The sequence below is a fragment of the Notechis scutatus genome, chromosome 1 (genome assembly GCF_049901735.1).
Source record: "Notechis scutatus isolate UNSWTSFEM ecotype Mainland chromosome 1, rNotScu1.2, whole genome shotgun sequence".
Classification (NCBI taxonomy): Eukaryota; Metazoa; Chordata; class Lepidosauria; order Squamata; family Elapidae; genus Notechis; species Notechis scutatus.
This window is the reverse complement of record NC_142009.1, coordinates 95,503,883-95,526,212: the sequence shown is the minus strand read 5'-3', so window position 1 is coordinate 95,526,212 and position 22,330 is coordinate 95,503,883. Positions and strand designations below refer to the sequence as shown.

Sequence of the window (22,330 nt, the reverse complement as noted above, 5' to 3'; positions counted from 1 at the left end):
GTAGTTTTGCAAGCAGAAAGTATTCTGCCTTCTCAAAGCTCACTCTAATTTCAAATGATGCATTTTTGACATTTTTATATGAACTTTTGATAGGGAAAGCTTGGGATAGGGAAAAATTAAATTTATCAGCTTTGTTTTTCAATGAATCTACTTATTTCAAACTTGCCTCTGCTGGATATGAATGCTGGTAGTTTTAATCTCAAAACACCTGGTTCTGCTCTGCTCAATAGATTTACACAATAAAATTTAAAGGGCAACATCTACGTGTCATCTCCATATAATAAATAAGTACAGTATTACCAGTGAAAATAAAATAACCCTGAAGATTGCAGCACAATCTTTGCCCAGGGTTTAACATACAATATCATCCTCATCCTCTAGCCAAATTAGTTTTCTGACTGTTCAGAGAGTTGCTAATAAATCAGTCCAGCAATTCCAGTTTTTAGAGCAGATTGGTAATTATCCCCCCTAAATTAATACAAAACTGGCTTAATTTCGTATAATATAATATTTAAATGCCGTGGGAATTAAATGCAGGATTTGCCTTAAATGGTCACATTGATATTTCTATGTCCTGAAATATACAGAGGAATGGAAGGGTTGAAATAGAAAGAAAAAAACAGGGAAGAATGAACTTGTTTGGTTTGTTTACAAAGCAGCTGTTACTACTGCTGCTGTGAGCAATAGTTGTACATGACATCTACTGTATGTGTGATATAAATGCATATGTTGTGTTTTATCCTCAATCGTATAATATTGGATACTGAGAATATGTTCCGATGAAGACAGAAATGAACTGACTACCGTATCTTTTGCCCAAATGATCCTGCATCTAGAGTCTCTTCCAGCTAGATGATAAAATAAACTAGAAGGAGAGAGAAAACTAACTTCCAATCTCTTTCCAATCTGACATGAACTATTTGTAATACTTGGTTCCACTGTCAAAAAAATAAAGTAGGACCAAGTTGTGCTAGCATACTGGAGGGCTTTTTTCTTTTCTCATTTTTTACTAATTTCTCCCAATCTCATCTTCCAAAAAAATAAATTGAATTCCAAATGAAAATGGTAACCTGAAAACCGTGTTTTCTTATAATCTCTATTTTATGTTTACAATGCATGTATTCACTTGCTAGGTGGCAAATGTATATACTGTACATTCTTTTTACCAGCCCAAATAAAGTCTGGGGAAAAAAACAGGTGAGAGCCATAAGAAGCTAGTTAGCAATACTATCGAAACCTCTGTCTTCATTTTACTATCAGAACTTAATTGATTAATTTTTTCTTGCAACTCCAATGCTGTACTGAAAATGCTGTACTCAACTCAATGTTGAGCTGAAAGAAAGTTACTCAGACCAACCCAAAAGATATTCAAACTGCTTTCATGGTGATCTTCCATGGCTTCCACAAGCCATTTGGAATAGAAAATAAGCGTATATGAAACTTGTCTGTATTAGCCTAACTAACACAGACAGAGATTAATTCTATAAACTTCATTAACAATTATATTTTATGCTTTTAAAAAAAAATCTCCTAAACTATACTTTGACCATAGTATGACTTGATTGTAAATATTGTTGGCTGAATGCCTGGGCATATTGGTATTAATTTGAAATCATTTTTATGGAAATATAGTATGTAAATATTTGAGAAAATATTTGTATTAAATAAGAGGCCATGGGTTTTAAAAGTGAAAGTCAAAAAATGCTATGTTAAACTGTGACAAGAAAATTGCAGCTTATCTATTGAAACTCTTTGAGCTTTCATCCCATTCAAAATTATAATAAATTTGAATAAATAAAGTTTACAATTATATCTTCCAAAACAAAATACAAATAGATTTAAGATTTTCTCTTCATTGCATGTCTTTCCTTTCCAAAATCATGTAGATTGTACTTCTAGAAGCATTATAAGGCTTCCGCATGACATAAGTTATGTGATATCTGCCTATATTTAAGTTATCTTAGAAATAAAACAATTTAAATTGATAGCATGACTTGGAGGAGCAGACGTTTAAAGTACCATTTGTGTGAAGCTCTTCTTGGAAGCTAATATATCTTTGGTAAAGGAAAGAATTAACAGTGTTATGTTTTTATATACAAGTTTCAGTCCCTCATGTGTTATTGAAGGAGTTAACGATTACCGATGTACAGCTTGCCCACCTGGATATGAAGGACAGTACTGTGAAAGGTAAGGGTGAGATATTTAAAAGAATCAAAATGAAAGTAGTATGCAACAGGACACTCCTAGAATCAGCAGAAGTGCATATACATACATGTATACATATGCATATACATATACACACACACTGTATGTGTGTGTGTGTGTGTCTATGGTGCGTGTGTAAGTATGTATGGTATATATACATATATGTATGTGTGTATGATATATAGATATGGCATGTATCTGGTGTGTGTGTACACACACACACACAATATATATATCTGTGTTAGCCTAATTAAAAGCAATTCCACAAACTTTTATCTATTCGCAATTCTAATGAAAGGAATATGTTTTTAATCTCATAATTGATGCTGTAGCTCTAAAGTGATAAATTATGTGCAAGATATTAGCAATCATTTCATGATCTAATGAGCCATTTGATTTCTAGGATGTAATACATATTTCAGTGGGCAGAACTTTTTGATTAGGTGAAGACTTCATGGTGTTTCTCTGATACTTGCTTCATAGCTTTTTATTAAGCAATAGAAAGCACTCTCTTCCCCATAATGCAAAAGACAGCATGTCCATTTTGCATTCAAAAGCATATTGTTTATAAAGCAGAGTTTCTCAATGGTGGGGACAGTATAACTAAATGTTTAACATATTAAATAAAAAAGACAATAATAATAGAAGGAAATTCATAGAAGAGAAACAATAATTGTCCTTGTAGAGAAAAAAATTGAAAATTATAATATATTGATTAAAGAACATAATACTTCTACAGAAATTTCAAGAAGTAAATCAAGCAAATTCATATTAAGCATGTGAAAAAGCTGGCTGTAAGATGCATAAAACATAAACTATGGGAAGGTTGGTGTATATGCTAGATTGGCTTTCATCATGTGCTGCTAAATAGGGAGTAAAAGTACTACTTTATTCTGTATGCATAATATTTTATGTATTGCGAATTATATGTACATGAATTTTGTTGCAATTATTATTCGGGATAAAAAACAGCATCATTTTTAAGCTTGCATTTCTATGTTCAAAGAACATTTTTGTTTAAAATTGTGTGCAATACAAATATGTAAAATTGTAAACAACAGAATTAATCATGAGTATATTTTGACTCATTCGTTCATAGAGAAGCCATTTGCACTGAAATTCTAAAGTTATTTTTTATTCCATTTTTCGATCTCTAGATGTTCTCCTGGATACACTGGGAACCCAAAAATTCCTGGTGGATCTTGTCAAGAATGTGAGTGTCACCCACATGGTTCGCTACCTGTTCCTTGTGACCCTCTCACCGGACAATGTGTGTGCAAGCCTGGATCTACTGGCTGGAAGTGTGCAGGATGTGAAGCCTGGCATGCTCGTGAAGGCATAGCATGTGTTTGTATGTACATTAATAATTATTAACAGTAGAGCTGGTAGATTTGGTAGCTTGATTTATTCTTCAAGTGTAAAATATTTCTGAGATAAGTTATTATAGTGCAGCAGACTCCTAATACAGTTTGAACATATATGAGCTTTGTTATGTTCAACTGGGTTCCCTAGTTTAATGGTTCCCTAAATCACTGATAATCTAAGAAGGTTCTATACATGTCAAAATTAACAATAAAAATTACATTTTTAATGGCCAAAGTCTCACAAGATTATCAAATCTTAGAAAGTATCGTGCAAGGTTTCAAATGAAAATGGTAAAGTTGAAAAATGTTGGCAATTTTAATTTTAATTTTATTTCATGTTAAACAAACCATAATCCCCTTTTAAGTCTTTCCCCTCCTGTTCTCAAATTCTTTGACAGATAATTTGCACTGTTTAATGTTTATATGTACTCCTTAACATTAAACAGATGACTAGCTGTATTTTGTTGTTCTGGGGTAGGGGGAGGAATTGTATTTACTTAGTCAGAAAATATTTCTTCCCAACAAAAGTTCTTCCCAACCTTTTTCTCCAAGTTACTTTTAGATATCCTTAGCTCCAGTTCAGCAATGACACAGTTGATAATTTCCCTCCCACTTCTTATACATTGCTTTTCTTTTAACATTGCATAAGTTCTTGTACTGTAGCTGTGAATGATACACTGTTCCTGCTTTTTGTCCTTAACACGTTATTAAATTCTTGTTTAATTTCTACACTTGAGCCTATCAAAATGAAATGAAATTAAAATATATTGGATGGGCAAGAAAATGATCAGTAATAAGTGAATTTAATTCCCTTTTTTGACATATAAATTATTCTTAATCAGCTAACATGCTTCCTAATTAAGCAAATATTTGCTTGAAATAACACCTGGAAAAATTTAATCATAACTAGAAAGCAAACTCCTTGTGGAAAAGGTAAACCATATTTTAACCTCAAAGCTGCTGTAAAGGCAGATAAAATATGCACAGATTAAATTTTCAGAATCGGTAAAGATCTAATTAGGTTTTTCTATACATTATAGATACTCATATTACAATACAGAATAATTTTAACTGGTTTCAAAGCAGTTAATATAACAGTTTTTTAAAGCAATAAAAAGCAGTCAAGGCCCTAAGGAAAAGTAGACTCTTTAGTAGACTCCAGATTAAAATTCCACAATATTTTCCTCAACAAATGGTTACCAAATACCAGGGTTATGGTATGGTGGTTTCAGTCATAAAAATATGTACAGCTCAGAATTACACAAATTAAGGAGTACAGATAGTCTTCAACTTATGAACACATTTGGAACTAAATTTTTTGTTGCTAAGTGAGTTAAGTGAGTCATGCCCAATTTTATGACCTTTTTGGCCATGACTATTAACCAAATCACTGCAGTTTTTAAATAAACTTGGCTTCCCCCGTTTACTTTGTTGAAAACCAGCTGGGAAGGTCACATATAATGATGACATGACCCCAGGATGCTGCAACCATCGTAAATACATGCCAGTTCCCAGGTGCCCAAATTTTGATCACAGGAACATCTGGATGCTGCAATGGTCATAACTGTGAAGAACACTTCTAATTCACTTTTTTCAGTGCTATTGTAACTTGTAAATGGTCACTGAACAAGTGGTTGTAAGTCAAGGACTACCTTTATCAAGCATGTCTACTGCTAACACTAACATCTTTAAATATCCTGATTTTCAGCACCCAGTGTGTGTGTGAGAGAGATAAAATATTGAACATGTTATTAAAAGTAAACAAAACTGTAAATTATAATACCTGTAACCATTTGCCAAAGGGGGAAATTTATTTTGCTAAGGCAGCTAATTGAGGCTTCTCTTCCTTACATTCCACCTGCTTCACAGGTGAACAGTTCTCACTAGTCAAATACATTGATTATATAGACAAGCGACTTGCAACTTTTTAAACAGAAGAGTGGTTGTTAGCTTTCTGCTACATTTAAACTCATGGTGTTGTATTGGCTTTTGTAAAATAGATGCATACGTGGTATTTTAAGATTGGATGGATGGATGGATGGATGGATGGATGGATGGACGGACAGATGGACGGACAGATTGAGATATAGATAGATGGGACAAGCAGGCAGGCAGGCAGGCAGACAATCCAACATACCAACAATAGCTCCAAGCCTACCCAAAGAAACAATTATGACACTCCCCAGGTCTCAAAGGCATGTAACTCTAATGCCTCAATAATCTTCAACACTGCAAGCATGCTTTAGCTCAAGCAAGTTCACCTTTAGAGTAGGCTTGAATTCTTGGTTCTCAGTTAACAAACGTTCCACCAACAAAATGTGCTCCAACCCTAAAGATGGGAAGGGGAGCAACTCTTGTATTGCTTTTGAATCCTTCTGAAAGACCTCAAAACCTTCTTCAAAGCAAACTCTGGAGAATTGGAGGAAGAGAGAAGGGGTCTCAAGCAATCATCTGCTTAGGAAATACTTAATTTCATCCAGTGTGCTTCCAATTAATGCCTTGCTGAAATGCTGCATGGTTTTTTTTGCTTTTCTCCATGAATAACTGTAATCATCTTGGCTATAATGCTGTATTTGTTAGCAGTGAACACTAATTCTTACTGACAGTTTTATAGACTAAACTGTGGTGATATTTAGTCATGTATAAATTATATAATTATCATTTTGTAATATTTCCATTGCTCCAGTTTAATCCAGTCTTTGAGTAACTATACCTTGTCCCTTTTATTAAAGAAGGGACAATAATGTGTCTCCTCTTTTCAATTCAATTTCCAACCCAGAGATATTAATTCATGCTAAATGTTCATAGACCATATAATAGGAAGCAGTTATTTGTTAATTTAGAGTATTTTCATGTCTTTATGAGCAATTCAGGTTTTTTATCATGCTGAATTAAGTTGGTTTTCATTTGCATCCCTTTTTATAGTATTTATTGTCTACTGCCTTGAGCTTAAATAGAAAAAAAGTAAAACCAGGAAATCTAATAGTGTGTTGCTATTTGTTGACAACAAATGATTCTTTTTTTTTTTTCAAAATATAGGCCGTTTCTGCTATTTATTTGCTTAATAGTTGCTGAACATCTACCTAATAAAACTGCACCATTCCTTGACCAGCAGGTAGATGTTATGTAAAATTCACAGCTTGGTGTAAATCCTTATGTTTAACATGGAAACATACTTTCTTTTTGTGTGATAAAGAGAACATAAGAAAATTTAGGTCACTAACAGATTTTTCAGGTATGCATACATAAAGTAGAAAATATTGCCTTCTTGCTTGAGCAATTATGATGCATTTCAGTTCAAGCAACAAATCAGCAGAAGGAGAGTCTGGAGTGCAAGGCAAAAAGAAGGAAAGAAAATAACTGAAAAATAACTTCTCAGTGCTTCCTTGTACAATCCCCAATTGCCTTCTTGTCTCATTAAATCAATTTGTATCTTCTCTAGTGATTTGCTTTCTAGTTCTGCAGTTGAAATGTACTTTTCTGCACTGACCGAAGCAACACATACCTGTTTTTAAAAGGAAAAAAACTCTGTCCTAAATTTAATTGGATATAAAATAGCACAAGATGGGATAAAAGTTCACCAAATGTTGACTTGTAGAAATATATCTCTAACTGATAAAGAACTTGTGCATGCAAATATACACGAGCAGACATGCAGGCAAACGGTTGCTTAGGATATAATGATTTATATCAGGATGCTTTTAGATGTCATCCCCCTACTAAAAAGGGAACATGCAACTTTTCAAACTTCAACTGTATGTGTAAGGATGAAAGTAACAATCCAACAACTGGAAGTTACACCCTTGTAATTCATGGTAAGGCTTAGGGAGCAATGAGAATGACTACAATCTTCATCCTTATTTTTTTAGATAAAGCTTCTCCCCCACTTCCCTCTGTATCATTAAGAAAAGTAGAATTGCTGATCTACCACTATGCTTAGTATTCATTTGAAGTTGCATGTTTAATACAGGTAGTCCTCAACTTGCAACCTTTAATGGAGCTTGCTCATGATGTTCATAAGTAGTGACAGCTGTAAAGTGCGTTATCGTGTGACTTACTCTTATTTTATAACCTTTTCTGCAGAAGTCATTAAGTGAGTGCCACAGTTAAGGAAACCCATTTTTCATGAGGGGACATTTTTTGCAGAAAAACAGAAGTAAATGTCAGTTTTTGGCAAAAAATGTCATAAATTGTGGTTACAGTGACTATAGGATGCTATATACAACCACAAATGCAAGTTAGTTGCCAAGCATCTGAAATGCTGTCTTGTGATCATTGGGGGGGAGCTGTCATAACTTTGGAGCCAGGTCATAAATACCTTTTGAGGAGTCCATCGTAACCTCAGACAGTCCATAAACGACCAGTCATAAGTCAAGGAGTACCTTATTTTCTTTCTGACCCCAATGGTTGGGTTCAGAGGATGATTAAATAAGATTATTATATTTCTGCTACTCGGCAATAAATTAATCCCTGCATTAGTGGATTTATTGAAACTCCTTTTTGTTTTACTTGCTGCCTTCCTAGCCCAGTCAGAGAAAAGGATGGCCTTGCCTGTTATGGGAAGGGAGGATGCTGCAAGCCAGAACGGGGCAATTGGGATGGGCAACGAGGAGACGATTAGTTTTTTGCTGGCCCATATATGGATGGAGAACATTGCAAATGAATAATGGGGAAGAGCCGTTAGTGTCAAATTAAAGCTCTTTCATGAATCAGTTGAGTGCAAAGTAAGAGTATTCTTGAGTTATTAATATATGGTAAATTGTGGACAAGGACAAGGCCTTAGGCAATCATCTATAAATATGAAATTTGAATCACCAGAGAGGGAAGAATATCTAGAAAAAGACTTCTTTGATGATCATGTGTCTATTTTTGGTTTTAAAAGCTTATCTTTTCATTTTAATGGACAAGTCTTCTTAGCACATCGGAGTGAGGAATTGAGAACTAATCATTCATAGGCAATTCTTATTTCATTCAACATTTTTAGTTATTTTTAATTATTCGTTGAATTTCTGCACTACCCAATTCACGTAAGTGATATATTCAAAGCAAGGAGAATATAATTTCCTGCTTAACCATTAGGCAGAATCATAGTCTTTCTGTGTAGAATGGGATTCCTACTTGAAGAAATCATACACATACGCAGATGGCTAACTGTTTACAATAGCTTAAAAAAATAAAATGCAGTTATTTGTTGTATGTCCAAATATTGTCAAAGTAGTTCAGTAATGCTGCCCATTAAAAACTAAGTAGATCGATAAATAGACTTCTTTCACCACAAAAAACAAAGAGATGCTAATTAATTTAAATCAATCATAAACAAGGATTTAAAGTGGGAGCTTAACTTACCATATTATTAAAATTTAACCACTTGAGGGTGTAGGGTTGTATTTTTGTCCTATGAAGACCATCTGGTGATGTTAGAATGGTGGGTTAGCATGTCTAGATAATTTTTTGTGGATACATATCAATAAAAAAATATTGTGCTATCACTGCCTCACAGAATTTTGAGGATCAGACTTCATCATCTTTTGTGTTTTCCTCCTTTCTTTATTCTTACCCCAAAAATATTACTAAGAGGAGAAAGCTGGAATCAAATTACAATTTTAGTAAGATCTTTCCATCTGGAAATGTATGTTAGAATATGTGCTATTCACTCACTACATATTCCCTAAATCATTCTATACCTTGTACTGGACATCAAGTTTCTGCACTCTTGTGCATAATTCCCAACCTTGAGTGTCAAATATTACCAATATACTTTCTTAAAATGCTCCTATAATGATCTCTTCTTTGACTGGCATTGTTTCAGTGGCTTTACCACTACTTCTTCCATTACTCTCTTATTTAAATCTCTGCTATTAATACTGATATATAATTGAAATGGGCCTTAAGTAGCTATTAATTTAATTATTTCAAACCTTCTCTTGCCCTTTGCCATTCTATCCTTCTGTTACTCCTCCCCATCTAAACTAAATAAGATTTTAAGCTGCTCTAGGCTGTGCAATGTGATTTGTGTTTGTTATTCTAAAAATTGTATATTGAACTCTTATCTAAAGAGTATTTTATGTCACATTGGCCTTCTCACTAGATCTGGACAATTTTATATCTATTTATTCAATCTACTCCACCTTTTATTGCTTTATGAATGTTTCGGAACCAGTTACTGAATGTTAGTGGCCTTATATTTTGGAGAACTTTATGTATACTATAAAATGTTTCTCAGTTGAAATAAGAAGTAGTTGCCTCAGATGTTGAACAGGAATAAATATTTTTTATTGTCTTTTCCCACAGCTTGCGATGATGAGTGCACTGGTGTCCTTCTTCGTGACTTGGATCAATTAAATCAGATGACTCTAACTGTTAATCTTAGTGGACCACTTTATCCACCATATAAAATGCTTTATTCTTTTGAAAACACAACCCAAGAATTAAAGGTATAATCAAGTCCATCAACATGGTTTGGATCTCACATAGTAGCATTATTTTAAACAACATATGTTATTATGCTTAGGTTTTGGCAAAACATGGCTTAATGGTTTAATTGCTTTAACCATTATCATTATGATTGATTTTTCAATGCCTGATTGAAGAAAATAATAGTATAAACAAAGCATAGAGGTATTGTAAAATGTTGGAATTTATTGTTGGAATGTATTTTTCTGCAACAACAACAGCAGTATTCAGCCAGCAGGTGGCAGTGTTTACAAGTTTGGATTTATGGTATTGTTGTGGTTCGCCCGCAGCAATCAGGAGGATGTTCCCGAGAAGCCTGTGCTGGGTGTGAGTGAGAGCAGGATGATTCATGGAAGAGCAGCACAGGCGACTCGGGAGTAAGAATGCAAAAGGCAAAAGTTCAAAGGAGTTGGTGTGATGATTACAGACTCTGATTTATTGGACTAATTGGCTGCAAGCCATCTGTTATCTACAAAGAGGGTTATTTGTGGAATAAAGCCATGAACGTTTCAGTTTTGGAGTTTATCTGTGTTTGCTTTCGGAAACTTCAGCTGAGTCAGAACAGTTTGCCTTTTGCCAAGACGAAATTTATTTTTCTTAAGAGATAGATCAGCTGCGAGCCGAGAATGCTTTGCTACAACAACAGCTGGCTATGTTAGCTACACAGGTAGGACAACTTCAGGCTCTTGCTGCTCTACCTCCTCCTCCCCCTCGTTGAAGAAGATGCCTGGTTGCTTTGACAGACAAGTTTGAAGGTAACCAAGATATGTTTCCAGCTTTTGGGGGACAGTGCCAGCTATTCATTAGCTTGAGAGCTGAGGACTTCCCCACTGACCGGGATAAGGTGGGTTTTGTAATTGGCCTGCTCTCTGGCTCTGCAGCATGCTGGGCCACACCCTTGCTGGTGCAAGATAGTGCTCTGCTGAATGACTTCCGGGGGTTTTGTAAACATCTGAGGGTGATGTATGAGGACCCTATTAAGACCCAGACTGCTGCTCGTCATGTGAAAGACTTGCAGCAGGGCCAGCAATCCTTGCAGGAATATGTGAGCGAGTTCCGGCTGCTTAGCCAGGATTTGGCTTGGAATGAGGCAGCACTTATGGACATGTTCCAAGACGGGCTGGCGGATGAGCTGCAGGATGAGGTGGCATGAGTGGACTGTCCTGTGACCCTCACTGAATTGATTCACCTGTGCCTGAGGATTGATGCCAGCCTGCAGAGGCGGAACCGTTGTCGTGCTTCCCGAGCACCTCCTGTGGCCCCTGTTGTGCATAAAACCTCTTTCCCACAGGAGGAGCCCATGTATTTAGGCACTGCCAGACCCTGCTTGTCGGTGATGGAGCACAATAGATGGCATGTCAAGGGGTTGTGTCTCTACTATGGAGAACCTGGACATTGGGTCGCTTCATGTCCCAAGAAGCAACAAAGGGTGTCAGCCCCAAGGCCTGCTTCTCGGACCCAGCAAACTTGTTTGGTTCCTGTACCTGCTCCCCAAACCCGGAAATCTTTGGAACGGGTACACACAGGATTTGACTCATGTCCTTCAGAAGTGGATTCCAGACCCCCTCGGCATTTGATCCTGTTGACCGAAGTGTTTCTGGCCAATAGTTCCCAGGAGATTCCAGTGCATGTTCTGGTGGATTCCGGCGCCACCACGAACTTCATGGACGTGGCCTTTGCAGAAAAGTATGCAATTCCCCAGTGCTCTGTTGACCCTCCTCTGCGGGTTGAAACCATTGATGGCCAGATGCTTATGTCTTGGCCTATCAAGGCCACCACCCAGCCCTTGTATCTGACTATTGGTGCGCATGAGGAGGTGATTCAGTTTTACCTCACTTCTGGATTGCAGCTCCGTGTGGTTTTAGGTTTGGCGTGGCTTTGGTCTCATGACCCCCAAATCTATTGGTCCCAGAATATGATCATGTTCCTGAGCCTGAAGTGCATGGACCACACCTGTCGCATCTGTGCAGGGATGATAATGAGTTTACCCGAGGTGTCTGTGCCTTCGGAACTCCAGGATTTTACAGATGGGTTCAGTGAGCAGCAAGCTTTGAGGCACGCTGATACATATCATCCATTTGTTGTGGAAAAGCCTGAGTATCTGCGTCCAGAAGATCAACTTCCACTCCAGATGGGATGGCCAGTAGAATCATTCTTCACTGTGCAGGAGCCAGTGGCTTTATGGATGGAGATTTGGGAGGCGCAGCGGCACAATGCTTGGGCAGATCAGGGGAGGCAAGAAGTGGGACCCAACTCACTGTGGTCATTTGAAGAGGAACTCTTGCGCTACCGTAACAAACTCTATGTCCTGGCAGAGCCGCTTCAGGGTCTTATCTTGTCGCAGTGCCACAACAATCCTGCGGCAGGGCATTTTGGCCTGTTCAAGACATTGCACCTTGTGTCTCAGACTTACTGGTGGCCCCGATTATGACACGATGTGCAGTCTTATGTAAAATCTTGCATGCGATGCCGGAAGGCTAAAGCAGATTATAAGCGAGTAGTGGTCCGTTCTTGGAGAGCGCTGCTGCCATTGGTTGTGGCCAGTGAGAAAGCTTGACCATCAGTACCTTGGCCCATTCCCTGTAGAGGCGGTGGTCAACCCAGTCACCTACAGTCTGAAGTTGCCTCATTTATTACGGGTCCATCCGGTGTTCCATCGCTCCCTTTTCGTTCTCGAATGACCGGCCTGTCTGCTCCACCAACCTGACCCTTCCCTGCCAGCACCATGTGATGGGGACAATTCATTCGAGTACGAGATCGCCAGTATTTGAGACTCTCGGTGGTTGAAAGGGCAATTTCAGTACCTGATTGAATGGAAAGGGTACAAAATGGAGGCATTTACATGGAAGGATGCAACTTCCATCCATGCCCCAGATTCAGTGAAAGTTTTTCACACTCGATTCCTGTCTCAGCCACATTCAAACTGTCAGACCCCGGGGAAGGGCTAGAGGGATAGTGTTGTGGTTCGCTGGCAGTAATCAGGAGGACGTTCCCGAGAAGCCTGTGCTGGGTGTGAGTGAGAGCAGGATGATTCATGGAAGAGCAGCACAGGCAACTCAGGAGTAAGAATGCTAATTAATGGCCCCTCCCTCTAGGGAATAAAAGCCTGGTTTCAAATGGCTTTTGCCTTTGCAAAAGGCAAAAGTTCGAAGAAGTGGTGTGATGATTACAGACTACAGTTTTATTGGACTAATTGGTTGCAAGCCATCTGTTATCTACAAAGAGGGTTATTTGTGGAATAAAGCCGTGAATGTTTCAGTTTTGGAGTTTATCTGTGCTTGTTTTCAGAAACTTCGGCTGGGTCAGAACAGATATACAGTTTATGTTCTTTTGTTCTAAGTAGAGTTTCCTGTTTCCTGTTACAGTTAAACAGTTAAGCAGTAAAGCACATGGTGACGGTATACTTTGTTTGGTCTGTGGGGCTATATTTAAATAGAATTTCTAACATAAAACAACCTGTCAAGCACTGTGGAAATCAGGAGAGTCAGGCAGTTCAAATTATAAAGATTTAATGCAATCTTAAACTTTCTACAAGAATCTGAGCTATTAAGGGTCAAGGGAAATTCAAAGTGGGCTAGACTTAGATCTCTTGTGGGTGTGCAGGGACTTATGACTGATAATGTGTTTGACCTTTCCCTCAACTCAGCCTGGCCATCTCCTACATATCCTTTCATGTAATATGTTTAAGCAGGCACTTTACATATTTAATAGTTATAGATTTAGCCATATACATGTATGTTTTTTCTTCTACATAAAGATATTCTATAAATTATTTTTATATACACCATTACAGTAACTGAGATTAAGATGCAGCTTCATTCACCAGGATGGAAAGCTTGCATTTTTCTACTAGTAGTATTGAACCCACAATGTAAATTGTTGTTTTTTTTCTCCTCAGCATTTATTGTCACCTCAGCAAGCACCAGAAAGAGTTCTTAATTTGGCACAGAAGAATTTAGATACTCTTGTGGTAGAAATGGATGAACTGCTGACAAGGGTGAGTTTGACAAGCAAATAGCAAATAAATGAATTCTGAATTCATTTAAAATAATGGGATCTCATGACTTTATCTCAGCTTGAGTGAGATAAAGTCATGGAGCCACATGGGTGCCAGGATTCCATCTGTATTTCTTTGTAATTTCTGTATGCAAGAAGAAAGACACAGGGCATTGTTGATATGATCTTTTCTAATGGAGTGATTGATGGATTCATTACCTGCATTTCTCTGCCACCTACTTGAGAAACCCTAGGCTACTCCCAGGGATAATTTAACAAAGACTTCTGGTAGTAGCATTGGAAGCTGTTCTACAGATCAGAAGAAAACATTTATAAAATTAAAAACCTTGAAGAATTAACCAGCACCATATCTATCTACTAATCCATCCATTCAAATTATGTATAAAGCAAGATGTGGAATCAAACTTCAAAATGAAGGGAATGTTTTCAGCTAATCAGTATTCTGCTCCAGCTGATCAATACAAAAAGATGATGATGATGATGATGATGATGATGATGATGATGATGATGATGATAATAATAATAACAACAACAACAACAACAACAACAACTTGATCAGGATGACATTGGAACAGCAAAAGTCCCCATCCACATTTCTAAAATAAACAATGTACATTTGTCTTGTTTACAAGACAAAAACCAACATGTAACTGAACCACCTGACTGTTGTTACATCCTCTAACCCCCACTTCTTTAACCTCAAACTGTCCACTATTGACCTCACCCCATTCCTAAGAGGTCTGTAAGGGGCGTGCATAAGTGCACCATCGTGCCTACCGTCCCTGTCCTATTTATTCGTACCTATTTCCTATATTCTTACTCATGTTTATACTTATACTTATAATCTTGTAAGCGATTGACAAATCAAATAAATAAAAATAAATAAATAACAAATTGCTCAAGTGAATAGATGCAAAGACACCAACTTGCCAACCTCTGTTTTTAAAAGCGTCTAGTTCTCAGTAGTTGCAAAAAAGAATAAAGCTATTTGGCCTGATTCAAAATCCACTCTATTCCAAGCACAGTTCTCACAGTTTTATTTGTTTATTGAGATGAAATATCTATAGGTGCAGGGATCCCCTCAGCAAGTCAACTGTTTTCAACAGAACCAGCATATCTGATATCTCAGCACATTCGGGTCGATTCTGTATTCTATGATTTATTCCTCCCAGCCTTTCTTTGAAGAAACGTTTGTGGTCTCTTTTCTGATAGTGATGAAGTTTTCAGCTGGTTGGTTACAGCCTGGTTTTCTTTTCTTTTTTTAAAAAAGTTTCTTATTTTATTTTTTACAAACATTCCATCTTTTCTTTAAACAGTGTGTCGTCTGGGTACAAATATCTTGTGCCATATTATTTATGGTTAATTTAAATTCCTTACCATAACAACAATAATTATATTACATTCTTATTTGGAACTACTATACATAATATATCTTATTGTTGTAACCATCCCCTTCTTAACTCCTTCCCCTCTATATTCATATGTTCATTTATGTTCTATGTAGATATCTTCTATGTTGATATATTCAATTTCTAATTTTCATTTTTCTTCTCCAACCACTGATAGAATAATTCCCATATCATATAATATTCAGTTTGTTCTTTTTCTTTAATTGCCCGTGTTAATCTATTCATTTCCGCACATTCTATTCCTGATCATTTTCCCTTCTATCGGATACTTTTCACTTTTCCAGTTTTGAGCAAATACTATTCTAACTGCAGTTAATACATGAATACTTAAATATGTCTTTTTTCTTTTTTAATTCTTTCTGTGTGGGGAAGCAACTTGGATGAGTTAAATTAAAAGGCAGCTTATTTTCCAACCAAACATGTTTCCCATTTGCTGTATCCATGGTTACAGGCGAGAACATTCCAACCAATGATTACAGCCTATGCTGGCATGTAAAGAATAGCTGAAGTTGTCAATAGGCAAGGTGGAAGAGAAATAAATTGTCTTAGAGCAACTAAAAAAAACCTCTTCATCCCCAGTTTTCCAGAAAAAGAAAATAAATAAATTACAAGCACACAAACTAATCTCTATACCATCCAAATGCAGTTTGGGGCATGGAAGAGCCCCAAACAACAATTGGGCAGATCCCTGCCAAAAGACAAGCACTTTAGACTTATATACTGCTTCACAGAGCTTTGCAGTTTACAGTATCAGCATATTGCCCCCTACAATCTGGGCCCTCATTTTAATTACTTTGGAAGGTGATGGCAACCAGCAGTCAATAGAAGTTGCCTGCAGCACTGCATTCTAACAATTGCACCAACATGGTTCAAGGCAAAAAAAAAAAAATTCTTATCAATTTCATTTCAGTTTCTCACCAGCCAAATCAGCTTGCTGTGTTTTAAAGGGAGCAATATGAATTTGTCCGACTATTTTTTTAAAAATGAGTTGTTGCAAGAGGATTTGTGAATTCACTGAAACCATCTTTCCCTCTTCAAGAGCCACAAACAAAATAATATGTCGGCTGAAACCCAAGAGATGGGAAATAGGGTTTGTCTAAAGTTCCCACCAAGAAGCTGGAAATGCCAGTTAGTTGAACTAGAAATTAATCTATACAATGGCTGAATGCTGAAATGATGTGGGATCACATAGCTCCAAAATGGATTTTGTGGACAGCTCAAAAGTCCCGTGTGAAACGGCCCAGTGCTAAAATGCTCTTGGCTCTGGTATTTCTCCTGGTAATGGCATAATCAAAAAAGAAAATACTCAAAGCGTATTTCCTTCCTATAATATTTTCTGTGGAATGAAACCCCTAGGACTATGCATCTCTTTCAAAAGATGTGCTTTGGAATGCAAAGGACCAGTTTTCAAATAATTAAAGCAGCTGGAATGTTTGCTTTAGAAGTTGCATCACATGGGGGATAAGGCCAGGATTCTGGAGATGCTAGCTTACTGTGCCAGGTAACATTGGTTTTTTAAATTAATAGGCTTTTTTTCTTGAGCCTTCCTTTTATAATGAAGGTATTGGCTATTTTTATATCTCTGTGGACAAAAATTCTGTCAACAGTCAGCAAATTAAAATAAACGATGGCAATATGTCAGTTGCACTCTTATTTAGTTCCTCCTACATATTTTATTTAAATTATAAACTACTAAAATAAAACATAGAAAAGGGGCTTACTTTTAGCATGTTTTAAGTTTTTTAATTTGTAATACCATTTCTTTAAAAAGGAAGTGCAAAGAAATAATAAATTTTAATTTGTAACCCAACAGAGGCACACAGCAAGAGAGAGAAAAAATCCTGCATCAAAATCAAATCTCAGTTGTGATTTAGATCCTATCAAGCAAACCACATTTAGAAAAGAGGGGTGAAAAGTCTGTTATTAAAACCTTTGTTTTCTGGAAGTAAAATCCTCCTGAGATGACACCTCTCCTGTTGGTTATTCTTTTCATTAATAAAAACTACAAACTACAGAAACTGGATTTTTCGTTACTTATCAGGTAGAGAATTATATCCATAGAAAGTCTGCCACCTAGTGATTAAAAAAAAGAGAAACTGAAGAACTGACCCCACATTGATGAAATTTGGATGTTTGCCGGACAAACTCAAAATCCATATTGGACAATATATTTAATCTGTGCATTAAAAATTGTCCAAGTAATCTCTTCATTAGGGAGCATGTTAGAAAACTAACAGAGACAAATAATAGATTAAAGAAAACAATGCTATTAATTTGACAAAATCAGCTTGTTCAGTTTTCTTAAGATGAAGTGTGGGTCAACTGCCGAATTCTTTGGTTGAAGAAAATTTCAGGAGCTAAAAAAAAATAAATGATGATAAATGATGCACAACACAAAAAATAGAAACCAATTTTGATAGAATGGATCTTCAGAGAATAAAATGTTAGTTCTTTCTTTTGGAGAATAAAATGTTAGTTTTTTCTTCCATATACTATCTCCCCATATAGCTACATTTGTTTGGACAGAAAATACTAGAACTATGCTATTTGAAGATTTAAATAAGAAAAATCCACACAGCCACTAGAAAAGAGATAAGAGTTTTTGTCTCTCTTTGTTACTGCTTAATGGTCAGATTTTTTGTGTCAAGATGTGGTAACTTACAGTTGGTGCCATTTGTGTTTCCAAAAGCAACCAATATTGTTTTGTTTGTAATATTGTATTGTATTGTTTTTATCTTTTTTGTTAAATTTCACTGTAGTAAAAAAAAACCTTAAACCTATTTTAATAATTAATTTGGGTAAGTAAATTTATAATGTAACTAATTGACAATTTACCAATCTATATTAGCTTATAATGGATTCCACACACCAGGAATTAGGTCCTATAAAATATATTGGGCTAATTTCTATATCACTGTATTTATATATTATATTAAGGCAAAAGGTGTTCAGTTTGGATCTAATGTGTTATGTGAAGCCAGTAGGATATGGTTTACTTAGTAAACAAAGGGCCACATTAATAATGTGAAGCCAGCCAATGAGGTTTCCTAGATCAGTAGATTTGTATTGTATTGGCTAGTGGAAAGGAGAATCTTACCTATTTCCTTCTTCCCAGAGTTCTGTCTGATCATGTAGAAAAGTTTAAGCTTCCCCCCCTCATTCAGCAAGATATTACAGAGGTCAAGGGGTCTCTAGGCATATAAAGTAATGTGTTTCACTTTACAGTTTCTCATGTTAATGTTCTCTTTACTACTGGAAACCAACATTCATTGAGAGCTCAGAATCTCAATAATATGGTATAATTTCAATATCATTTTATTTCCATATTTCTAACTGGTTGGATATCTATGATATGAACAATAGCAAAACAATCTCCCTCTAGACAGTGTTTTGTTTTGTACCTATATTCTTTCCAATACACCTGACAAATTAGACCCACTGGATATTGAGGTCTTAACTTCCAGTTTCAACATATCCAAGATTTGTAGTTGTAGCTTCAACATATCTGAGATTTATTTACTTCTCTAGCAATAAGATAATGAAAGGAGAATGGGGAAAATGTGAATTGCTATTTTTGATCTGTCCCACAAAGGATGTATTTAGAACTGTGATTTATATTGCACAGTAGGAGGGTTTGCTGTTGATAAACATGTGGGTATATGTCAGGTGCAAGAAGTCAGGAACCAAGATGGAGTTCAAAAGTCCTGTAAGTTTCTTTCATGCTACCTATATAACAGAATTCAATGCACCTTTGGTGTATAGCCATGCTGGCCACATGACGATGGAAAATGTCTTTGGATAATGCTGGTTCCCTTGTCCCTCAGTCAAGAAATGGAGATGAGCACCGTGCTCTGGAGTGGACAAGGAAATACTTACCATACAAGAATCTGAACTACTAATGGTCAAGGAAATTTGTGTCAAATAAGAACCAACACACTTCAAGTGGGGGCAGACCCAAGTCTCTTATGGGGTGTAGAGATTCTGAACTGATGATGTGTTTGACCCCACCCTCAGGCTTAGCTTAGTCATCTCCTACAGTGTAGTCATATAAACAAATTATGAATTGTTCATTAAAACTATACTCAGAAGTGCTGCTTAAGTATTGTTAACTAAGTGCTATGTAACACTAAAATCAATAGGACTGAAGTGCCTAATAAAATCCTAAGAGATCCATTATTTCAATTGGGACACCAATATTTTCATCAGACGTAGGGTCTTACATATTTAAGAGTGGGAATAAACCCCCTTTTTTTTTGTCCAGAATTCCTTTGTGTCCTATTTTTTCCAACATGTTCTCCACGAAATGAAAAATTGAGCCTTAATTATAGAAGTGGTTATAAAATATAATTGTGTACTTGGGAAGAGTATATGTCACTTCCAGTATATCTGATCAATAATTCATTGATCTCTTTTTGCTTGAGGAAAGGTTTCCAAGTATATTCAGACAGATGGAGTATCTCCTTGTCATGTTCATTAATTACACTTTTCTTTAATCTGTATTGCCAGGCGACCAAGGTGACAGCAGATGGGGAACAAACTGGACAGGATGCTAAGACAACTAATGAGAGAGCGAAGTCGCTTGGACAGCTCATCAAAGTCACCCTCCAGGCTGCAGAAGGTAAGAAAGGGAAAATGCCAATGGTTTCTCGAGGAAAGGAAAGTAGCACATTTTTAAGGATAATTATATAAGACGTTGAACAAGAGTTTTATAAAATGAGAGGATGGGTTGATTAAAATATTGGACTTTTGTGTTAAACTACAGCAACTATAGGCAAATAATTGCAGGCTTCCTGCAATCTAAAGAGGGTAGTTTGTTGGTAAATTGGCAATTACGACCACAGAACAGCAGAAATTAAATGTTCTCCTTCAGGAACATTTTTAGTCTAGAAGAATAGCTATTATGATTAAATAACTAATGGGTAAGTTCTGCTTTGCTGTTGTTTATTTTCAACTCAGTGAAATTTTCATTTAAGAGAAGAAAAAAAGCACCGTGTAGTTTTAGTACTCTACAAGGTGCATTAAGAGTACATTTTTAATTTCTCAAAATGGCTTTAAAATGCATTATTTCTTGCTGGAAACGAGCATCTGCTTGCAAATGGATAGATATACATGCATCTTGAGACTCAGCAAATTATATCCCTAAAAGGAATTTGATTCCATGAACTTCAGAATGCAATTGGGAATAGTAATTAGAAGGTATTAAGCAATATTTAGGCATTATAAAACATACTAAACAAAGAAGACCAGGCAGACATAATTTTTATTGTAAACTTGATATCATTCTTAGAATTGAGATGTGATTCCTTTCCAGAAATGCTGAATAAAGTACTTTGTGCACATTGTGTAACATTGTCTGAAATGGTATAGGGTCTCCTATTTGACCATGGGGTTGGACTAGAAGACCATCAAGGTCCCTTCCAGCTCTATTCTGATTGATTTGGGTTGTACAAATAGATTAGGGTCCCATATGAAACATGATGTCCAATCCTGCTGTCTATTTATTTATTATTGGAGTAACTGGATAGATTTCCATTCCCATGCATGAGGAATATCATAGGAACATTTCAATAAATGAAATAAAATCAAATGAATGTGCTAAACATTATCTGTTTGCATTTGGTTGACATTCATAATTTGCCATCTTTGTGCAGGTGTAAATGATGCTGCTTCAAAACTGAATGAGACTCTTGGGATCCCAGAGAAGGCACTTGACAAAAGCTTTCAAGAATTACAGAGTGAAGTTGACAAAATGATGGCAGAACTTAGGAAGAGAAAATTGGAATTGCAAAAGGCAGTAGCTCAAGATGAATTAGAGTAAGTGGTAAAGTGGAAAATATAAATGAAATAATAGTTGATCTTATTATGCCTCTAATTAAATTTCCTTTCAGATTTGGGAGAAATTGAAATTTCAGTGGCAGTTTAAGACTTCAAATAAAGAACAAAAATAGGAATAATAATAAAAAGGTTTATGTCTGTTTGAGAATAGCTATAAGTGGTTATAGCTATATCAGTATATTACTGATGTGTGTGTGTGAGAGAGTGTGTGTATCAGTAATATATATGACAGACAGAGACTAAAACATGAAGAATGGTTGCAGAAATTGAATAGAGAGAGAGAAAAATTGGCTCGCGCTCTCCTCTCTCTCTCTCTTTCTCTCTTTCTCTCTCTCTCTCTCTCTCTCTCTGTGTGTGTGTGTGTGTGTGTTGAATCAATGTTATTGAGTCCTTAATATCCCCAGATTCTATCTATTTTGTACAGCTTTATTAATTTAAAAAAAAATCTAGCCAGAGTTTTCTTGGAGTTACTTTTATCCTGAATTATGTTATATTTACAACTATTACCTCAAAAATGAATTTAGGGATAAATTTTGGAACCATGAAGCTCGAGGAAGCAACAGCTTTGGTCACCTCTATGAAAGGCTCCTTTTTAAAACCACATAGATAAAAGTACAGTATTAGTTTAGAGAGTGCCTGGTGAAATTGGCCACTGAAAATTGGAACTAGATCCATCAGTCAGGGAATTTCAGCAGAAATGCAGAGTTTTGCAGGTGAAATGACTTTCTGCTTCTGTGAATCACCATAAGGAGCCCAAGGGTTGAGATTAGTGTACTTCAAAAGATCTCTGCTTTGAGCTTGATATTTACAACTTCTTTCTGTATCAGCCTGATTCATTATTGATTCACTATTCAAGATCCAATTAAATCCAGTGCATATATTTCTACCTTGACTATTAATGATGTTATGCCTGAATCTGTCAGCAAGAGATGGGCTAAGGAGCTGTTTACTACCTGCTAAAACCCATAAATATTGCAAAGCAATATCATGAATAGAAACATGTCCTAATGGATAGCTGCACAAACTAAGTCCATTTTTAAACACCTA

At 36.2% G+C, this 22,330-nt stretch overlaps 1 protein-coding gene across 9 annotated transcripts in view; it reads left to right on the top strand.

Annotated features, from left to right (window-relative positions):
- The window catches only part of LAMA2 (laminin subunit alpha 2), a 423,950-nt gene that overhangs the window by 304,469 nt on the left and 97,151 nt on the right, over positions 1–22,330 (top strand). For 7 of the 9 annotated variants that reach the window (XM_087972041.1, XM_087972015.1, XM_087972036.1 and 4 more), the window contains 6 exons: positions 2,101–2,187; positions 3,363–3,556; positions 9,861–10,003; positions 13,921–14,019; positions 19,955–20,066; positions 21,100–21,262. In XM_087972041.1, coding sequence (XP_087828167.1) covers positions 2,101–2,187; positions 3,363–3,556; positions 9,861–10,003; positions 13,921–14,019; positions 19,955–20,066; positions 21,100–21,262 — 798 coding nt within the window. The remainder of the gene's footprint in view (positions 1–2,100; positions 2,188–3,362; positions 3,557–9,860; positions 10,004–13,920; positions 14,020–19,954; positions 20,067–21,099; positions 21,263–22,330) is intronic. The other 2 variants (XM_087972045.1, XM_087972028.1) reach the window with 1 other exon arrangement.